This window comes from Mauremys reevesii, linkage group 1, assembly GCF_016161935.1.
Source record: "Mauremys reevesii isolate NIE-2019 linkage group 1, ASM1616193v1, whole genome shotgun sequence".
NCBI lineage: Eukaryota > Metazoa > Chordata > Testudines > Geoemydidae > Mauremys > Mauremys reevesii.
Window position 1 is genome coordinate 21175977 of NC_052623.1, and position 22380 is coordinate 21198356.

The 22380-nt window shown below is 42.3% G+C and overlaps 1 protein-coding gene across 6 annotated transcripts in view; it reads right to left on the reverse strand.

Annotated features, from left to right (window-relative positions):
* RSF1 (remodeling and spacing factor 1) overlaps window positions 1–22380 on the reverse strand; it is a 125502-nt gene that overhangs the window by 15705 nt on the left and 87417 nt on the right. For 4 of the 6 annotated variants that reach the window (XM_039503915.1, XM_039503907.1, XM_039503934.1 and 1 more), the window contains exons 13-16: window positions 20297–20504; window positions 17928–18151; window positions 14697–14888; window positions 3533–4901 (exon numbers count right to left, since the gene is read on the reverse strand). In XM_039503915.1, the coding sequence (XP_039359849.1) occupies window positions 4321–4901; window positions 14697–14888; window positions 17928–18151; window positions 20297–20504 (1205 nt within the window). In that variant the 3' untranslated portion in view covers window positions 3533–4320. Of the gene's footprint in view, window positions 1–3532; window positions 4902–14696; window positions 14889–17927; window positions 18152–20296; window positions 20505–22380 lie in introns of those variants that run through there. The other 2 variants (XM_039503926.1, XM_039503947.1) reach the window with 2 other exon arrangements.

Genomic DNA, 22380 nt, shown 5'->3' on the forward strand with positions numbered 1-22380 from the left:
ACTGCAAAATGTTATTTAATTACTGTATACAGAGGAGATTTTAAAAACACAGGTGCCTTTATCTTGTTTAGTTTTAAGAAAGGTAGTTTGTGAAAGTATGTGATTGGAAGCAAATTTAAAAAGAAATGACTGTTGGACCAAGCCTTCACGCTGAAGAGCTTTCAACGCCTGAAAACAGAGGTTTGTAATGGACACCCTGACAGTGTACTATTAGGGTTATTGAACTACTACAGCATTCGGATAGTCACATAGTTCAAATGATAAAGTTACTAAGATAAATTAGAACAAATGGACTGCCATGCAAAGGTTTTTTCTTTTATGAACATACATGTTGCCTTGAGGTTCTCTGAATAGGTCAGTCTTTCATGAGTTCAGACACAGTGAAGACAAAACAGAAGCAAAAAGAATACAGTCCAACCTCCATTAGCAGAGCAGCAACTGAGGCACCTTAATGCAAAAGAATAGTCTTCTCAAGTGGAGTTAAAATGCAAAAGCCATTAGATAAAGAAAAGATGTGTTAATGTGTTCACATAATTTAATGTGCACAACTCTGAATCAACTATCAAATGCTCAAAGAGTTCATTGTTTAGTATTGATCTTCCTGTACTCATAATTAAACAAAGAGACATACACTGTGTCTACATTTGTTTTTTAAAACCAGGAATACACTCATTTAGAAGAATCAAAGACGACAAAAACAGCCATGGTGAAGTTCTTACTATATTACGGGCTTTGTTAATGAAATCCAGCACATCCATTTAGTGTGAAGTGAATTTACTGTACACTTTTGACACCAATGCTCATACAAGTGGTTTGCAAGTCAGCAAATATCACTCTTCTCGTTATGAAATGGATTAGAAAGTTCCATCCCTCATTTAATTCCTTCAATTTGTAGCTTCCTCCCCTCTCCAGTGCTGCTTAAAACCTAAACTGCACTTAATTAACTTTCTTCCCAGTCAGTTCTGCACTAAACAATGTTCAATTTAAAAATCTGCAATATAGCAACTTTTAGTCACAACCTGATGGGTAGCTGTTTGTGCAATCAAATCCTTACATATAGGATTGATATCTGCCTATTCTTTTCCAGTTGGAACTATTCCGTTAAAATAACCCAAAGCAAGTCTCTATTGTATTTCTAAAATTTGATCATTTGCTAATTAACTTAATCAACAGCTGAAGATTAGTATTCATTGTGGACATTAACATAATCCAAAAACATTGCACTTCATTCCTTACCAAGATTACAGTAGAACACAATCTGTGAATGACACCAAATCAACTGGAAGACATTTCCATAGTGTGGACTAATGAAAATATTCTTACCATCTGACTAGGGGTCACTTGTGCTCTTATCAGGAAGTGCCATTTCCCAAAGAAGATTCTATACATTTCCCAGAAAGCAGAAAATCTTCAAAACTGGGGATTGGGGCGGGGTTGAAAATGTAAGCCCTCTCTTTCAGCCAAATGTTGCAGTCTTTACTCAGATAGGATTCCCATTGATATAAAAAGGGAGCTTTGCCTGTGTAAGGGTTTCAGGCTTGGGCTCTTTGGGACGACATTAACACCAGAGAGGACTTTTTCTTAATCAAATAGAAGGTCAATCTACAAAATTGACATACAGGAAGTAAAGCTCCATAGCAGCATCAAAATCATGTATATATTTATGGAACTGACAGTACCTGAAAAATGACTGGATCCTCCGTTCCAGTGTTCTGACTGAAATTTATGATATTGTCTGCTTTTACATCATTCCCACAATTAAGACACAATATTTGATTTTTTTCCTCTGGTTGGTGTATCCAATACTTTCAACTCTTTTGTATTTTTCTTACATTGAAATTAGTTGCCCACTTATGTCTATAATTTAGAGTTAATGCTACAGCAAGAATGTTTGCTACAGCACTGATCAGATACTAAAAGGCTAAGTCAGAGAACAAAAGGGTTATGGCACTGCCTAAACAAAACAGAAGTCTTGGCTGCGCAGAGTATTGCATATGTGAATTAGACAGTTTGCATTGCAAATACTAAAAATGCACAGTTACTAACATTGAAAAATGGGAGCCACATGTCATTGATCATTTTAAATACAAGTATATTAGAAATGTAGCAGCACTACATTGTTGCATCACCTAAGCAAAAAAAAAAGAAGCATATACTGTATAGTAGCTTAAAATGCTACATATGCTTTTAAGAACACTTTCTAACTTCTGTGGCTTTTCGCACTACCCTGTTTAAACATCTGTTAATGAAACCTGTTAACTATCAATTGACATGGTGGAAATAATGATTTGTTTAAAAATTCAAAGGGAATAAACTCATTTGGAAAGAAAAAGTGAATTCTCATTTTCTTAAGTCACAAACCTTGCTTACCATAGCAAACGATGAGTGGGTCCTAACCTTTTGCATCTTTGATGGTTTTAGTTTTATACATGAGGATATATGAACTGCTAGAATCCCAATGAAATAACATTAATGCAGTTGGTTCTACAGAACTAACATGGACAGAGGGGAAAAACAAAAACAAGGACTTTCAAGGCTAGAAGGTAGGTATTTTTGGATCTAGGTTTTCTAGAGAGGTATTTAGTAAAGGCCTAATGCCAGTTTTATTACAATGAAATAGAAGTGCTTAACTACTGACTGACTAGTCAATATGACATTGAGGAGGTTGGGGTGGGGGTAGGAAGGAGAATTCACTCCTTGGTGCCAGCAGCAAATTTGGTGCATCCATTGCCGGCAATGGACATAACACCGGGGGGAGAGGGGAAATCCAAATCTCAGCGCAAAAGGTTTAATAGATGTGACCTTATCAGATTTCAACATTTGGCAGCTATATTTTAGCTGTGGGCTACAACATGTATAAACTTTACAGCCTACATCTTAATTAAGAGCGAAGAGAAAACTGAGTGCTATCCAAAACAAACTTCAGCTTCACTGTCTATTATGTGCCAAATAAACTGTTAAAAAAAAATCTGTATACTTGAGCTAAAGTACATGCCACTCAAAGTGATGAGATATTGTCTTGGAGTCAAGCATTTTCTCCCAGAAATACTGCCTTCTTGAAATCAGTTGGTCACATGACAACTATTAAAATGTATTTTAAGAAAATTCTAATGGCCAAAGGCCAACACTACATTCAAAACCTGCTAGTACATCCAGGCAGATAAGTAAATCAAAACAGAAACACACAAATCCATAACAGAAAACCTCCAAAAGGAAAACTGCTCCATTTGTTTACTTCAATTTGAAGTAGATATTAGGGGCATGAATGGACCAGTCAAGGTTTGTTTGAAAATTCCTCCATCATCAGATGTGCTGTAATCCTGTGGTCAATGCAGTATGTACAAACGTATTCCTTTCAAAATACTCTGATAGATGGTTTAAAACTTAAACGGCCAGGCAGTTACTTTATACAGTGGTTCTGGCATCTGTGAAAAGTTTACAGCACTCACATGGTATCATTCCATTTACAAACTAACTTCACACAGATTCCCTCCCACCAGATACTGTACATTAAAGGCCATCTGATGAAAAATGCATGGAAAAACTGTTTTATAAATTCATTGCTAGCATGTTTTGACCGTCAAAACTTCATTACAGTACACTTTACTGTACAAACACTTTAAAGGATGTTTATCAGGAAACTCTGCAAGTCAAAATGGATACTAGAGTTCTTGTTTATTGTACTTTCTTGGCCTCTTTATTTACTGTGGTTATCTCCAATCTTAAATCAAGCTGCTTTCATGAAGGTGGTTACTAAAATGAGCTATGTATGTTAACCTACAACTCACAAAATGCAACAGTAGAGACATTAATTTTTAAACTGTCTGTTAAATTGTAATCTAAGTTGTGAACATTTAAATATAATATATATCTCATTATGAAAAAGCTAAAGCACAAGTGCTTCTGCACACACGCCCCCATTCCCGCCTCCCGCTGCCCCCTGCCCCAGTTACGTTTTGGGCCCTGACCGATTTGGAATGCTTTCATAGGCCACACGTTTCAACAAATTTGTATGCTTTCAGGAAATATAAAGTCAAAAATATACAAATCTCTTGTTGTTATAAGGTTTTTGTGAATGAAATTACCCAGGACCATGGACTTGGAAGGAGAGAAAAAAATTAAGAGGGAATTTACAGCAATTTATCTTCAAAGTTCAAAACTGGTCACTTCACAGAAAGACTGCAGAACTGGTGAAATTCTTGCTTCTAAAAAGTGATACTGTAGTGGAGAGTCTTCTAGGAAAAATAAAACAGCTTTTAATAACTGGCCCGCTGGTATGAGCTACCGTGGAATAAATTAGCACAAAAATGGAAGTCAGTCTTATAACTGTTCACTGTTACAGACGTAATCAACAAGGTCAGTCACTCTCAAAAGTTCATCCTCCTCTTCCTCTGGCCCTACCACCTCCTGCCCACCCCCCGTCCCATTGGGTGCCAGGTTGGCATTGGCTGTGCTGTCCTTGGGGGCTTGAGTCTTCTCACTTGGTTTGCCAATCAAGGTTTCAATAGTTTTACCTGGGCTCTGTCCATTGGTGGAAGGCAAGTCCACTAGGCTGTAGTCCAATGGGCTTTCTACTTTCCCTACATTATCAAAGTCATCTTCATCATCACTTTCTATCCGGTAGCAGGGCTTCTTGGTGCTGTCATGAGGAGCATGAGGTGCTGATGGCTTATTTGCAGGTGCAGGCTTTTCTGCATCTTTGTTCGCATTGTCGCAGTTATCTTCATCATCTGTTTCAATTCGATTCAGCCGTTTGCGGACAGGTCTCTCCTCCTCAGGTTCGTCCCCATCCTCCTCTTCTTCTTCTGAGTATTCATCTGTACTTCGGCTACGTTTTCGAATAGACTGCCTTGATTCCTTTGCTGGTTCATCATCTTCAGAGTTCTTGGACATGTAGCTCTCTGGAATGAGGAACAGACTTAAAGCCGTTAGCAAAATCTGACGGCAGGCAAAACATTTACAATTGCTCTTTATATTTTCCCTTTTATCCCTCTCTTCTGAAATGTCAATCCTTTCTGTCTCGCATCCCGTCACCCCTCCCCTCTCACACCAATTCCAGCCAGGCCTTCTGAAACTTTGTTAGAGTACTCGCACATAAAATAAAATAAATAGAAATTGCCACACTAGATCAGGCTAGTGGTCCATCTCACTTGGTATCTTGTTTCTGACACTGACTGCTTGAGGGGAAGGTGTAATCCCACATAATGGATAATTATGTAACAATATGCATTCAGAGAGGTTGTGGAGAAAGTTTATTCCTAATCTCTTAACACCCACTTTATACTCTTCCAGACACCGAGAGCCCATATTATGGCCATCAGCCTTCCCAAAGAGAATTGTATAGGACTCCTTTCAAATCTCATCAACGTTACCTTAAATTTCAGCTGGAAGGTTTGCTATTGTATACAGATGCTCCCCGACTTACGCAAGCATTCTGTTCCGTAACGGCTTGCATAACTTGAATTTTGCCTAAGTCAGAAACGTATACCCGACCATTATGGAAAAACACCCTCCCACCCCACCACACGTTCTAGCTTACGGAACTTTTTCCATAAGTACGTATTTGCGTATGTCGGGTTTGCGTAACATGGAGGGCACCTGTAATGCAATGTCTTTTCCCTGAATAGAGAGAGTATTCTATAGCCCCTCAGCACTTGTAGCTCCTGATAGTCTGGGAAAGAAGAGGCGGGGACAGGAAATCATACACCAAGCAGTTTGACTCATTGGCCCATTTTGAGCTACCTAGAATGTGTGTACAATGTGTGTACATGGTCACCTGAAAGTATGTTTTTTGCACAGAAATTTTACAACAGGCAAGTTGCCTCTGGTGTTTCTGAGCAGTCTTTCACACAGTTCCACAATAAATCTTCCAGGTAATTATATTTCCAGTGACACTGTTACACACTGTACTTTGATATGCCTGGGGAAAATACCAATGGTACCGCTGTGCTGTTTTTACTGCACAAAAAGCCAGTAACAAATTTAATACTATGCAAATTATCTCATAGAACAAATACTATTATTTAACCATTGGTAAGCCAAAAGTCTAGGAGTCAAAGGACTGAAGTTCCCAGTGAGGCTATTGTATTATATAGGAGATCCTTGGCAGAGAGGTTCTCTCTACATCCAATTTAAGGGAAGAGAATGCAAATTACATTTTAAGGCTCAGTTTGCAAAAGACAATAAGCTTGTATAATACAGTTAATCGCCTTTCATCCTGAAGGATCCTACAGCACTTTACAAATTTCGGCCAACATTTGCCAAAATATCTTCTAATTATGGATTCCCAATTTGACACACAGTGCCTGCTCTTTGAAACATAAGAACAGCCATACTAGGTCAGACCAAAGGTCCATCTAGCCCAGAATCCTGTCTTCCAACAGTGGCCAATGCCAGGTGCCCCAGAGGGAATGAACAGAACAGGTAATCATCAAGTGATCCATTCCGTGTTGTCCATTCCGAGCTTCCCATTCCTGGCTAATAGCCATTGATGGGCCTATCCTCCATGAATTTATCTAGTTCTTTTTTGAACCCTGTTATAGTCTTGGCCTTCACAAAATCCTCAGGCAAGGAGTTCCACATGTTGACTGTGCATTCTGTGAAAAAATACTTCCTTTTGTTTTAAACCTACTGCCTATTAATTTCATTTAGTGACCCCTAGTTCTTGTGTTAAGAGACGGCGTAAATAACACTTGGTTTTTACTTTCTCCACACCAGTCATGATTTTATAGACCTCTATCAGATCCCCCCTTAGTTGTCTCTTTTCCAATCCTTAATCTCGCATCATACGGAAGCCATTCCATACCCCTAACCATTTTTATTGCCCCTTTCTGAACCTTTTCCGAGAAGGGGAGTCCAACATCTTGAATACTGCATGAGATGTGGTGTACCCTGGATTTATATAGAGGCAATAAAATATTTTCTGTCTTATCTATCCCTTTTTCTTAATGATTCCCAACATTCTGTTAGCTTTTTTGATTGCTGCTGAACATTGAGTGGATGTTTTCAGAGAACTATCAATAATTACTCCAAGATCTCTTTCTTGGGTGGTAACAGCTAATTCAGACCCCATTATTTTGTGTGTATAGTTAGGATTATGTTTTCCAATCTACATTACTTTGCATTTATCAACATTGAATTTCATCTGCCATTTTGTAGCCCAGTCACCCAGTTTTGTGGGATCTTTTTGTAGCTCTTCACAGTCTGCTTTTGATATAACTATCTTGAGTAGTTTTGTATCATCTGCAAATTTTGCCACCTCACTGTTTACCCCTGGTGGAGTGCACTGTCAGTGCGGGGACAGTATTTTCGCCAGATTGTAGCATTTCAGGATACATGATGTAATCTATGACAAAATTCTTTGAGAAGAGACTGGGAGCCCCTTCATTCTGTCTGCTACTGCGACGAATAGTTAGGTAGATTTTCAAAATAGCTTTGTTCGATACAGGAAGCTAACGCCCGGCAAACATCCAAAGAGCGAACTTTCTGTTCCTGTCTGTTTGACTGTGGCTTAGAGTAAAAGACTGGAAGAAAAATGTTCTGATTAACATGAAACTGGGAGATGACCTACGAGAGGAAGGCTGGTTGCAGCCGAAGCTGAACCTTGTCCTTATAGAAGACTGTGTAAGGAGGTCAGATGTCAGAGGTCAGATCAGGGCCTTTAGCTTGGATACCCTCCTGGCAAATGTTAATGCCAACAGAAACACTACCTTCGATGGTACATAAGAGCAAAGATCATGTTTTGAGTGGTTCAAAGGGGGGGCCGCATTGGTCTGGAAAGAACAAGGTTAAGGTCCCAGGCCAGGATTGGTTGTCATACTTGAAGGTATAGGCTGTCAAGTATTTAAGAAAGCATCCAACTATTGGGTTGGCAAAGACTGACCAGCTCGCCACACCTGGGTGAAAGGTGGAAATGGCAGCCAAGTGGAATGGCAGCCAAGTGGACTTTTATTGATGACATAGAAAGCCCTTGCTATTTCAGGTGCAGAAGGTAGTCCGAGATAAAAGGTATTGTCGAGTGCGTAGGAGACGTGTGTTTCTGTAATGACCGAATTGTGAATCTCTTCCATTTGGCTAGGTAGGTGAGATGGTTTCTTACTGCCTAGTAGATGGTTTCTTACTGCCAAGGTGGACTTTCCTAACTGGATCAGAGCAAGCAAGCTCCACTGGGTTTAGCCACAGAGCTTCCAAGCCGTGAGGTGGAGAGATTCGAGGTTGGGGTGCTGAAGACGGCCGTGGTCCTGAGTTATCAGGTCCGGGAGCAGCGGTAGAGTGATCGGAGTTTCCACTGACAGCTTTAGAAGAGACACATACCAGTGCTGATGGGGCCAGGCTGGAGCTAACAATATTATTGAGGCTTCATCCCTCTGAACCTGGATTAGCACCTTGTGAATGAGTGAAATGGGTGGAAACGCATAAAGGAGGTGGTCCTTCCAGGGAAGAAGGAACGTGTCCGCAATCAAGCCCGGGTTGTGATTCAGGAAGAAGCAGAACTGTGGACACTTCTTGTTGTGTCTTGTCGCGAACAGGTCTATCTAGGGAATTCTCCACTGTCGGAAGATGGTGTTCACGATGTCCGGGTGGATGGACGACTCGTGGTTGTGAAACGACCTGCTGAGATGGTCTGTCAACTCGTTTTGAACTCTGGGAAGATAAGGTGCCTCCAAGTGTATTGAGTGGGCTATGCAGAAGTCCCACAGTTTGAGAGACTGTTCCTGGCACAAGGGAGATGAGCATGCTCCCCCCGTCTATTAATATAAAACATTGCTGTTGTATTGTCTTTCATGACTGATACACATCTCCCCTCCAAGTGAGCCTGGAAGGTCTGGCATGCCAGACAGACTGCCCTCAGCTCCCTGACTTTGATGTGAAGTAAGAGCTCCTTTTGGGACCAGAAGTCTTGAGTCCTGAGCTCCCCCAGATGCACTCCACTTCAGATGCCTGAAAGGGTGGGAGACTCACTCTGGCATGCTGCACTACATCAGTACAGGCAGCCATGTGGCTGAGGAGCTTCAGGCAATTCCTTGCCGTGGTGGTAAGGAATTGTCTGAGATCTTGTATGATGTCACAAAGGGTGTGAAACCATGACCCTAGTAGAAATGCTCTCGCCTGTCTTGAGTCCAACACTTATGAATTCTATCCTCTGGACAGGGGACAGGGTTGACTTTTGCACATTCAGTAGAAGGCCAAGGTCATCAAACATTGCTCTTATCAGGCTGACGTGTGCCTCCACTTGTGTTGTGGAGTGGCCCTCGGTCAGCCAGTTGTCGAGGTATGGAAACGCCTGCACCTAGTACTTCCGCAAGAAAGTGGCCATGACTGCCATACATTTGGTGAACACCCAAGGTGCCGCTGACAGGCCGAAGGTGAGGACTGGGAGCTGAACTATAGAGAATATCCCAGTTCTACCGTGCTACTCCTGGGGGAATCCTGCGCCAAAAAATCCAAAATTCTGCAAATTTTATTTGTCAAAACAATGCAATATAATCACACCAGTTTCACTTATTTTGGTAATTTATTTAAACTACCATACAGAGGAAAAAAAAAATCACACTAACTGTCCAGCATGTCCTAAACACATGAAAATTAAGTTACAAATACTTGGTAACCAAGAACCTGCATTCCAGTTATAATCCTTGATTTTCATGTAAATTACATTACTTTTATTTTGTTTCTTGGTGTTCTGTAAAAGTAGAATGACGCTTTAAATCGCTCAGACTTTCACACAAGAAAACCATACAGTTTTGCTAATCATTGTCATGCATTTTTTTAAATGGATAAGTAAAATAGATCCTGAGCTGTAATCTAACCCCATTGTGCCTCTCTGGCACAGGGAAAAAAGCGAGAAAGCACACAGACCTTCCCAGCTGAGGATTCCGTTACTGTCATTTACAACAAGGTTCCTTTACCTCATCTGGCAAGGTAAAGGAGTCTTAATTGACTAACAGTGGGAACAATTAACTAGCAATGGGAACATTAGCAGCCTGCCTGTTTAGTTGTTACATTTCTGCTCTGCCTCAGGGACAGAGCCTGCTTCACACAGCCCTATGCCTGCAAGCCCGGGATGCAGCAACAGCGAGGAGAGGGACAGAGTGAGTCTGTCTCACTTATTCCCAGGCACCCAGCCCCACCTCCTTGCCCAACCTCCCTCCCTCCCCTCCCCGGTGATCTGCTCTCTGCTGCTGAAGCAAACGTGTCTGGGCTGCTGCGGAAGGGGCATGTGTTCCCCACAGACTTCTTTGCTCCCCCATTTTTCTGCAGGGGAGCAAAGAAATCTGCAGAAGGTATGAATTCTGCACCCCCCTGCAGGGCGCAGAATTCTCCCAGGAGCACCAGCAATCTGCCATGATCCGGATCCAAGCATGGTAGAAGTGAGACAGTTGGCAGAAAAAGGATGGGATAGTTGGATCCGGTGTTTGAACTGATGCGTCGCCCTCGGGCGCACCTTCAAAAGGCTTGTTTTTAACCGGAGGACTGTTTCACCTGCCCAGAGCCGATGAAGAAGGCGGCGGCTTCCTCCTGTTGTTTCCAATACGCCTCCTAGAATAGTCCTGCCTGTTGGTAGAATCAAGGCAGGGGCTGAGGCTTAAAATGCCTCCACTGAGTAGATGGAGTATGGAGGCCCAGGGACTTGAGAGTGGCTCTGAGTCCTTAAGGCTATGAAGCCGTGAGTCCGTTTTCTCAGAGAAGAGGGTCGAGCCTGGGGTGACCAGATGTCCCGATTTTCTAAGGACAGTCCCGATATTTGGGGCTTTTTTTTTATATGGACTCTTATTACCCCCCACCCCGTCCCGATTTTTTACACTTGCTGTCTGGTCACCCTAGTCGAGCCCTCAAACAGGAGGTCTGGATGGTCTGTTGGACCTCATACAGGAGCTCTGATGCCTGCAGCCAGGAGCTCCTTCTGATGGCCACCACTGAAGCCCTGGTCCAAGTGGCTGAACTGGCAACATCCAGGGCTGCCTGTAGCGAAGCCCGTGCCACAAGTTTGCCCTCCTCCACCAAGGTAGAAAACTCCGCCCTCAATTCTGCTGGCAGAATCAGTGAATTATCTGCTAAGGATCACCTGGTGGTTTGAAATCCAAAGCTGGAGCCCCCCGGTAGAATAGACTTTCCTCCCAAAGGGGTCCAGCTTCTTCACATCTCGGGCTTTAGGTGATGGGCCTTGGTGCCCTTGCCATTCTCATTCGTTTGCCACCGCCACCACTAAGGAGTCCGGTGGCAAGTGTGAATAAAAGTGTAGAGGGAACAAAATACTTCCTCTCTGTCCTTTTCATCACCAGGGGCAGGGAGGCGGGGGTTTGCCGCAGCATTTTGGTGGTATCTTATATGGTTTTAATGAGCAGCAGGGCAACTTGGGAGGGTCCTCACGGAGTCAAGATGTCCACCATGGGGTCCAATGACTCAGAGACCTCCTTGACCTAGAGCCCCAGATTCTGGGTCACTCTCTTCAGGAGCTGCTGGTGGACCCTACTGTCCTCGAGTGCAGGAGCCATGGAGGTACCAGCCACTGCCTCATCTGGTGATGACGAAGACGAGGTTCTACCCGGGACCGGCTCTTGCTCCTGGCCTCTGCAGTGACCAGTATGGTGTGGGGCGGCTGGTCCTGCACCAAAAGAGATGGGGGAGGTGCATGGGTTTCTGAAGCCACCAACACTGACCTCCTGGAATAGGATCCCTTGCTTTGATGAAACGCCCAGGGGGTCCAAAATGGCCATTGGGTTGGAGCCTGCCATTGCACGGGTCACGGCATCGGGGGAAATTGCTGTCTCTCCCTGTCCGACCTCGAGTGTCTGCGCTCCGATCTGTGCCAGCTCCACCTGGACACAAAGGATTCCACCTCTGAATACGATTGGGGGGACTCACTCTGGGAGGGCCATGGGAGAGCAGTGCCCACCGGTGCCGTGGAGCAGTGCTGGGAGATTGGTGATCACTGTGGTTCCCCTGCTGGTCTGCTGCCAGAAGGTACCAGGGACCGGTGGACCAGGTGATGGTGACTGATGTGGTACATTGCTGGCTTGCCTCGGGACGACACTGAGAGTCTCGTGGGTGCCGTTGCCCTTGAGCTTGGTGCCCTGTCTCACCTGGGCAGGGAAGGCGGTGCTGTGAAGGTGATGAGCTCTCTCTCCGCCTTGAAGGTCTCTGGCATGGAGGGCCGCTGCAAAGCCTTTCTGTGACTTTCCCGGAGAGGGGAGTCCTGGGGAGCTGGACTCAACTGACCCTTTGTTGGGGCAGGAGTCAACGGCGCCTGGTTAGGTGGTGCCGCGCTTACGTGGCCCAATGCGGGTCCTTCTGTCCCGGATGCGGTGTAGGTGAGCACCCCCTGTACAGCTTCTTTTTTTTGAGGGGCCCCAGGGATTTGGGAATGGTGCCACAGACTGCCATGCGTGGAGCCCCCGTGCAGTGAGCTCTGTTAGTGCTGAGTGTCTCTATCCAAGTCCTTTTTCGGTACCAAAGTTTCCCGTATCGGCGCCAGAGCACTGCGCACCAATGTTGAGGTGCTAGGTGTCAGTTTGGCTGAAGTCACCTCTGAGTGTGACAGAGAGCCGCCTCCATCAGAAGGATCTTCAACCTTTGGTCTCTTTCTTTTTGAGTCCTGAGGTGAAATCCCCTACAGATCTTGCAATGGTCCTTCTGATGTGATGCCCCCAGGCACTTCAAGCAGGAAGTGTGGGGGTCGCTCCCTACTGGAATCTAGCTATATAATGACTGACTAACTACAGCTACTAGCTAACTGGTTTAACTATTCACAGAAAGACATTCTGAGGACTACCAGGGAGAAGGCTTGCCAAAGCAAGGACAAATGAGCATTCCGGCTAACCGTCACAGGCGGTAAGAAGGAACTGAAATGGCGGTGGGTTGGCAGGGCCCTATAAATGGCACCATGGAGGCACGACTCCAGGGGGTGCCTGAGCCGACCCGACGGGTACCGCTAGGGGAAAAACCTGGCTACTGTGCACGTGGTGCACACATACCTAATTGGAATCAACATGAGCAAGCACTTGAAGAAGAACCAATCTTGCCAAACAAACCTAATTTCCTTCATTAACAGGGTTACTGGCCTAATGGATACAGGGAAGCAGAAAACATGGTATAAACTTGATTTCAGAAAGGCTTTTGTCCCACAGTCCCACATGACATTCTCATAAGCAAATGACGGAAATGTGGTCTAGATGAAAACATTCTAAAAGTAGGTGTACAATAGAGTGAAAGATTATGTGTAGTTATCAATGGTTTACTGTCAAACTGGGAGGATGTATCTAATGGGGTCCCATGGGTCAGTCCTGGGTCTGGTGGTATTCAATATTTTCATTAATGACTGCAATAATTAAATTCAGAGCATGTTTATTACCTTTGTGAAAGACATCAAGCTAGGAGGGGGTGCAAGCACTTTGGAGGACAGGATTAAAATTTGAAACAACCTTGACAAATTAGAGAATTACTCTGAAATCAACCAGATAAAATTTAATAAAGACAAGTGCAAAGTACTTCACTTAGGAAAGACAAACCAAACATACAACTACAAAATGAGGAATAACTGGCCAGGTGGTAGCACTGCTGAAACGGATCTGGGGGTTATAGAGCAGATGACAAAATGAATACGAGTCAACGTGATGTGAAAAAGATTAATGTCATTCCAACATGTATTAACAGGAATGTCATATGAAAGGCATGGAAGGTTAACTCCTGCTCTACTCGGCACTGGTGAGGCCCCAGCTGGAGTACTGTGTCCAGTTCTAGGCGCCACAGTTAGGAAAGATGTGGCCAAATTGGAGAGAGAGTCCAGAGGAGCTCAACAAAATGATAAAAGGTTTAGAAAACCTGATCTATGAGGAAAGGTTAAAAAAACTGGACATGTTTAGTCATCAGAAAAGAAGACTGAGGCGGGACCTGATAACAATCTTCAAATATGTAAAGACCTGTTACAAAGAGGACAGTGATCAATTGTTCTCCATGTCGACTGAAGGTAGGACAAGAAGTAATGGGCTTAATCTGCAGCCAGAATTAGATATTAGGAAACATTTTCTATCTATAAGGGTAGTTAACCTCTGGAATAGGCTGCCAAATGAGGTTGTGGAATCCCCATTACTGGAGGTTTTTAAGAACAGGTTGGACAAACACTTGGTAGGGATGGTCTAGGTTTATTTGGTCCTGCCTCAGCACAGGGGACTGGACTAGATGACCTCTCGAGGTCTCTTCCAGCCCTACATTTCTATGATTCTATTCAAGTTTTAATTACAACTACAGGCATATTTAGGGGAACAGAACAAAATTACCCAATTTGGATACAACCAGGACACCAGGGTTAACACCTTTAACTCTTACAAAAGTGCTGTGGGATCTTTAATGACCACAAATGAAGCATAACAAGTAATCCTGTCCTCCACAATTACTGCATTTCCTCCTTTGCAATCTCAACATTTCCCTGCCAGGTGGAGTAATTTCACACCAGGAAGTCAAGATAAGGGAAAGCAGGGAATTTGACAAATAGCAGTAGTAATGCCTTGTTATAGAAATTGATAGGTTGCATCACAAGGATACATTTAGATTTTAAGAAATATCAAGGATCTCAGGAAAGAATTCACTGTGTATCTCACACTAAATGCAAATCTTGTGTTTACTTTATGTCCCATATTTCTCCTTTTGCACTATCACTCACACATCAGCTCCTGCAAATGGTGGAGTGCTTGTTTTACCTTCACTGTCTGAACTGGGAAGCCTGCGTTTATGAAGTCGTCTTAGCTCCTTTCCGTAGCGAACACTTTTCTGTGAGCCATCGCTTTCTGAATCCTCCTTATAGTTAACTTGTCTCTTCTGATTCCGCCTTGATCTTCTCCGCCTAGTTTCCAGGTAATCATCATCACTGTAATCAGTGTAATCACCACTTTCTGCAAAGAAGAACACAGCCATATGCTTTATTCTGTTAAAATGAAAATGCACAGACCCACTGTCACATTTTCAAAAGATATGTTTGTTCAAACAAAGTGCAACCTTGAGCAAACAAAATCAACCACTCTTTAGTCACAGGAAACCCTCAATCATTATGCTTCTAACGGGAAGGTTGTTATCTTGTCCGGGTAAAGTCTCATACTACTCCGCTGGCTCCCCATTCATTTCCAGCTTGAAATTGCCATCCGTTTTTAAATTCCACTATGGATTTGTCCAGTTACTCTCAAACCTCTCCCACCACTCCTCTGGTTTCCTTTTATCTTTCTATATGATCCTTTTTATCCTTCTATATGCCTACTTGTGTGAAACATACTTCTCCTCTACAGCTCCTGCCAACTGAAACAACCTGCTTGAATCTGAATTTATGATACAATCTCATTTCAAGCTCCACTGGAAAATACCTGTCCCCCCTGGTTTTTATTTAACTCTAATTTTATTATATTCAAGCATTTTTAGACAACATGCATGAAAGATATTGACAGAGTAACAGTGAACTGTAGGCAGTGGTCAAAAATGAAGTGGGTAAACTCAATTCCCCAAACGAGAAGTGGCTAAACTCTGTGTACCTGAGTTTACCCTTGACTATATTACTGATGGTAGGAAAGTACAGATTAATTGTTCTCAAGTCAGCTACAAGGAGATCAGTCCTATAGGTTTCAAAGCTGCAGCTATACATTTGGTCAGAATACCAGATGAGAGCATTTATAACAACCGACCCACCGTTATTCCTAGTTCTCGGTGCACCAGCCTTCTGAAGAATTAGTACCTTGTTAGGGTCTAGCTTGTCAGCCACTTTTTCCAACAGCTGAAAATAACTCTGGTAGCTGGATCATGTTTAGCTACTTTTTCTTTAAACCACCTCAAAAACATTATTCCACAGTGTTAATGCTGCCTTTTCATTCACATCATGAGCTGCCCTATCGTGTTATTAACTGAAATGACCCAGAGTAAAACAGCCGCATTTTTCTCTCAAAAACATTAAGGAAAAGGTGAGAGCACATCAGTAAGAGAGCTCAATGAGAAACCTCAGAAATCTGGAGAAGAAAAAAAATAAAGCAACCGTCCATGTTTGTTATTTCTTTAGACTCAACGTAAGGCAAGGCAGGCTCTCCGGAAAGGGAGCTTGTGGGGGTAAGGAAAGGAACATACAGTTCGGGCCACCACCCTTGGCGGGGGGAGGAGGGGGGGAAGAGGAGAGATTCACTGCCTTGTGGAAAGGAACAGGACTGAAAACCTCGAAGACTGAGGTTCTTTATATTTGTCCACAAAACAGATGAATACTGGGCATCAGCAGTGCAAGCTTCTCCAATATCAAGCTGCCATGGGGGGATCACTTCCAGAGATAAGAAGGGAGTTCCACTTCCAGGCACACTGCGCCTTTGGCCTCTCTGCCAGCTGTCAACAAGAGCATTAGTGCATATATTAGGGTGGTATTTTTTTGTGATGGACACATGTCCACTAGGAACTGAATAAGAACTGCTCCCAAGCGTTTAGCTGCATTAAGATGCAGATTACTAACAACTTCAGATCCTTTAGCTTCTGCATCAATTGCTCGCATATTTTCATTAATCACACAGACTACCAACATTTCCACTATGAATCTCTGTGTGTTCAGACTCTAGCCATTTCTTTCTTACACTCATTGTTGGTCTCTTAATGGCATGCAGAAAAGGAAGACAGCTTACGGAACAATTATTTTAAGCTCATACACCTTTCTTATAATTTGCCCATACATAAAAACTCACACTGGAGACCAGCCCTTCCATGATAACCCATTTCAGTCTGAAGCTCAGCTGACTTCAGAAAGATGGATACAATCGTGGAAATTCAATACCTGCAATGAACTAATCCTGCAAGGTGCTGGGTGCCTTCAACTCCCAATGGCATTAGGTGGTTTTGGGCTCAGTCCTACAAGGTAAGTGACGCTCCCGAGAAAGCTCTTCCTAAAAAGTGCTAATTCCTCATGGAATGCTATGAGAATACATTATTAAGAGACAAAATTTACTTTTTTTCTGATTTATTTCTTCTTGATTAGTAAAGACAAATACACGTAAGAAAAAATATCTTCTCCCCTTAGTTCATTTGCTTCCATTGCTTATTCCTTTAGTAGGAATAATTTTTACACAGTCAATTGTATTTCAGACAGAGGATGGATTTTGATTGGGGAACAGACAGTATAAGGCAAGGAACAAAGATGCTGTTGTCATGCAAGTGTCCCTAGTAATTAAAGTTCAAAAGAGAGAAACATCAAAACCATAGATTCATAGATTATAAAGTCTGAAGGGATCACTATTGTAATTTAACATTGTCCTCTAGTCTAACATAGATCATAGTACAAGAATTCTTGCAGTTGAGGAAATTATTCTTCCCTACTAAAAATCAGGGATTGAGTTTCTCATAGCAATAGGCTTTTCAAAGTTTTCCATGAGGCATCAGCAGATCTCTGAGTAGACACAATGAAATAGTTCTTTGAACTACTTTTCCTGCTAAGTTTAAAAAAAATATTGGGCACACACAAAATATGCAAATAGAGATGCAACTGGAAATGAAACATCAGGAATCTGCAAATTCTGCATACAACTTAAGTACGCATTTAAAAATTAATGTGACCCAAAGAACCTAGCACTCAACACTAATTTCCTTTTGTGTATTTTGAACAGAACACTCAGACCAAGTGAAAACCTTAAATAGGGAACACAATTATTAAAAAAATCAGTACTCGCATGGCACTTTTCATTTCCAAAGTAACTCTCAGAGATATCCAATTAACTACCACAACACCTCTATTACAAAAGCATTAGCCCTATTGTTATAGCTAGAACCTTAGAAACACAGATGACATATGACTTGACTGACTCCATATAGCCAAGTCAATGTCCAGGCCAAGATTAGAACTCGGGAGTTTGTAAGCCCCCGTCCTTTTGCTTGGGCCCTCTTCTCTGACATACAACAGCTAACTCTGAAAAAGTTAAGCTTACCAGACTCCCTACTTAAATTGTCCTCAGAGTCTTCCTCTTCATCATCCTCTGAATATTTTTTCTTGACTGTTTTTCTTCGTAACCGCCTGCTTTGTCTCATTGGCCTGGAGTGGTGTCGCCTGGGTCTACGGGCACAGAACTCTGTATCACTGTCTTCGTTTGACAGCTGATCATCTTCACTTTCATCTGGGTTTTCCTCTGATACAACAAACTCGTCCTGTGATCTGTTAAAAAAAAGTTACAGCCAAGAGATACTTGAAACAAATGGACTAAAATAATGTAACATATAAGAGTTAGATATATTTAATATCGCTTATAATAAATATAGAAATGTATTATTGAAATAACATCTACATCTTTTTTTGTCTGGAGATCCTAAGAGCATTTCACAAAAATGAATGAATATTTTCACAACTAATGTGAGGCACCAAATCTTTATGCTGAGATCAACATACCCAACACTGAAATTAAACACCTACTGCATACCTGAAGGTGCCTTTACAGAATATAACGTTACACAGTAGATTAGGACAGTAAGTGAATTCAAATGCTGTATCCAATTGAAACTGCAGGTGGCTTTATTTAAGCTGAATTCTAATTGGCCCAGGACTTCAGGATAAACACCACTATTCTCATGAGACATTCTTTAAGTACCCACAAATGGTCAGGACTTCAGTTTGCGTGTCTTGTATGAAATATGGCACCCTCACACCTACAGTGCCTTCTGTCATACCGGTTCAGTAATAGTTCAGGCAGAACACCATCTGTGAAATAGTTTCATGTTTCACCTACAGTAGGTGTTCCCCTGAGATCTCTCATTCAAGCACTGACCAAATACAAATCTATTCACTTGTGAGAGTTGAAAGAATCATATCCATGAAGCTATGCACTTATGGATAAACTTCTAATTCATTGATTTATATTACTGGTCTTTCAGCACTACTGCCATATAAAGACTGAGTCAATTTATATAACAGTTAAGCAGCCTACCTGAAAAGAAAGGTTCTTATGCAACAGTAATAGGCATCCTACTCCCATATCTGAATGCAAACTCTAATCCAGGGGTCGGCAACCTTTCAGAAGTGGTGTGCCGAGTCTTCTTTTATTCACTCTAATTTAAGGTTTCGCGTGCCAGTAATACATTTTAACGTTTTAGAAGGTCTCTTTCTATAAGTCTATAATATATAACTAAACTATTGTTGTATGTAAAGTAAACAAGGTTTTTTAAATGTTTAAGAAGCTTCATTTAAAATTAAATTAAAATTCAGAGCCCCCCGGACTGGTGGCCAGGACCCGGGCAGCGTGAGTGCCACCTTCGGCACGTGTGCCATAGGTTGCCTACCCCTGCTCTAATCTAACATCCAACAGGTAATTAGTAGAGATTATTGTTGAAAATATGTGGACTCAATGTGACAGATGAATGCAGTGCTAATTCAGTGAGATTTTTGCAGGCTGAATTCACTAACTAGGAAAGTTCCAGCACATCTTGCTCAACCACTGAAAAACCTTCAACACAATCACATGTGGAAAATGGAGCTGAAGAGATTTAAATAGAGATAGTTCCAAAACACAACAAGAGGGGTAATGAACAGTGTGTCAGCCTTAAGGACTCTCAGCAAAGAGGGGGGAAAAAAAAAAGGTCTTATATCCTTGTGTGTGTCTTTAGAAAGCATAAAAAAGGACTGAAAGGATTTTTAACATTAGACATTCAGGTCTGTCTGCTCTGGAGGATTCTGATGACTGGAGAACTAATAAAATGGCAGCATCCCAAGAAAGTGAAAGTTGAGCAATTCAGAAGGGGAAGGGATTTTTGAGAGGGTAAACGCTACCTTTTCCTGATCTCCACATCTAGTTCTGCTGGGTCTGAACCTCAAATTTGTAGTATGCTAAAAATCAAAAGTTGATTTCTATAGCTTTCTTTAAGCTACTAGAGATGAAGCTTTCAGTCTATCTATCAGTACTTCATAATTCTAAGATCTATGAGGTCTTGTCTACACTAGAGAGTTGTGACTAGATTTTCTATATTGATAGAACAGAAAGATGCCTTATACTGGCACTGCAATTCCCATACAGTAAGAAACAAAACTATATTGGTATAAGTCACCTTTCTACCAATATAAATGTGTCCACACTAGGGCTTTCACTGATGTAACTACTTTTGTTGTGTTAAAAAGAAAACAAAAAAAAAATAACCCACATACCCCTAACTAAAAGAGTAAGACTAATAAAAATTTTAAGTCTAGACCTGGCTTAACAGAAAACCTACTCTTACAGCTTCAAACCGCAAAGAGACAACCCAGTGGCATCGTAAGCTCACAGAAACCTGTAGTGGTTAATAACCCAAGACTAGTAGTTTAACAGCTACCTACCCATCGCTGATCCTGAACTCATCCTCACTCTCTTCCTCATCCAGGTTACTATCACTATCAAGATCGTTCAGTCGCCGTCGTTTCTTGCGACGTGCTGAAGCAGCCCTTTGTGGCCGCTTATTTTCTTTTCTTTCTTCCTCTAGGATGGTGGAAATGTCTTTTCCCCGGTGACCTGTGATATTAGACATGTCTTTGCCTCTGCCACCACCTGTGTTAGTGGGAGAAAGGGAAAATAAGCTGCAAGTTAAATTATAGCATTTCTCATTCAACTTCACAGAGACCTTCCCATCCTCTTGCTAATTTCAACTTCCTTTTATAAAGGAGACCTTTTTCATCATCCAAGACAATTTCTTGAACCCAAGTTTCTTACATTCACAGCTATATTATAGAGAGTATATTTTGGAAGGGATATAATCCCTAACACCTAGGGGCTCAAAGCAACTATTTACCCATGGGATGTTAGAAAGTTTCCCTATGGGCAGGTTACTGGACAACTGTCCATTACAGGAATGGCAGCACCTTCCTCTGAAGCATCGGATATTGGCTACTGTCTGGGACAGCATACTGGGCTAGATGGACCACTGATCTGATAGGAACATATTAAAATGCTATGCCATAAGATAAACTCGGACACACACACACACAAAACAAGATTATGAATGTTCTTGGAGGACAAGCGGTCTGAATATGATGTAGGACTGAAGGAAACTTAGGGAGTAGATTCAAGGATATGACACATGCTTGGAATAATTGAAAAGGAACAGTCCTAATACTAAAAGTATTGTTATTGACAGAATAGAAGAGTGCGGTGTGGGAAGAGGTGAGACAGGAAAATTAGAGATACGGTTCTCGTAATCAAGGTGAGAGATGCCCAAGTCATGGATAAGTGTTGTAATGGCGGGGAGAGAGAGAGATGAAAGAACACACTGATTTTAAAGTAGTAGTAGTAACAAGGCTTAGTGAGGGAACTGGGTGTGGCTGAAGGAGCATTGGGAAGTCTGAGATGGCATTAGCAGCTTGGGAGACAAGGGACGGTAGCAGAGTTCTTAGTGATGCCAGAGAGAGAAGGAATTGGAGAGGGATTAGGAGGAAAGATGAGCAGCCTTCTTTTGGAGAGACTGGATTTGAATTGGTAGTAGGACATCTACAAAAGGCGTAGTTGTGAGATGTGAGAGTCAGTCAATCAATGGCACCATCGCTCTCTACAGAGCATGGTGTAGGTCCCAATGATTTCTTTGGCAATCATCTATAAAGGACTGCCAAGGGAGATGGGAGTCACCAGGCAGCTGTATCCATAGGCCTTCTTCCCAGCTTATTTTATTCCAACCACTTATGCACCAGTAATTAGCATGTGCTAACAAACTATTATCATAACTGAAGGCAAGAGGTGGGTTGTGGTTGCACGCCCCATCACATACAACCTGACTGGGGAACTAGTTTTGAAAACTGGCTGATTAGGAGGTGACATGAGCCCTACCACAAGGAAATAAGTAGTGGGAAGATTAGCTTAGTACAGTGTTAGATACCTAGGCTGAGCAGCAGTCAGGATATACTGATATTTATTGATGCAATTATAAAACAAAAAATAAACACGAAGTGCGTGCGTTCACAATCCCAAACCTGAAGAAGAGCAGTGTGTGACTCAAAAGCTTGTCTCTCTCACCAACAGAAGTTGGTCCAATGAAAGATATTACCTCTCCACCTTGTCTCCCCCTCCAATTAACATTTTGCTTTTCTTCTGAGACTGTAAGGCCTTCAGGACAGGGACTATGTCTGTATATGTTTCTATGGCCCTTTGCACAGTAGGATCAAAGAATCACAGAATATCAGGGTTGGAAGGGACCTCAGGAGGTCATCTAGTCCAACCCCCTGCTCAAAGCAGGACCAATCCCCAACTAAATCATCCCAGCCAGGGCTTTGTCAAGCCTGACCTTAAAAACCTCTAAGGATGGAGATTCCACCACCTCCCTAGGTAACCCATTCCAGTGCTTCACCACTCTCCTAGTGAAAAACTTTTTCCTAATATCCAACCTAAACCTCCCCCACTGCAACTTGAGACCATTACTCCTTGTTCTGTCATCTGC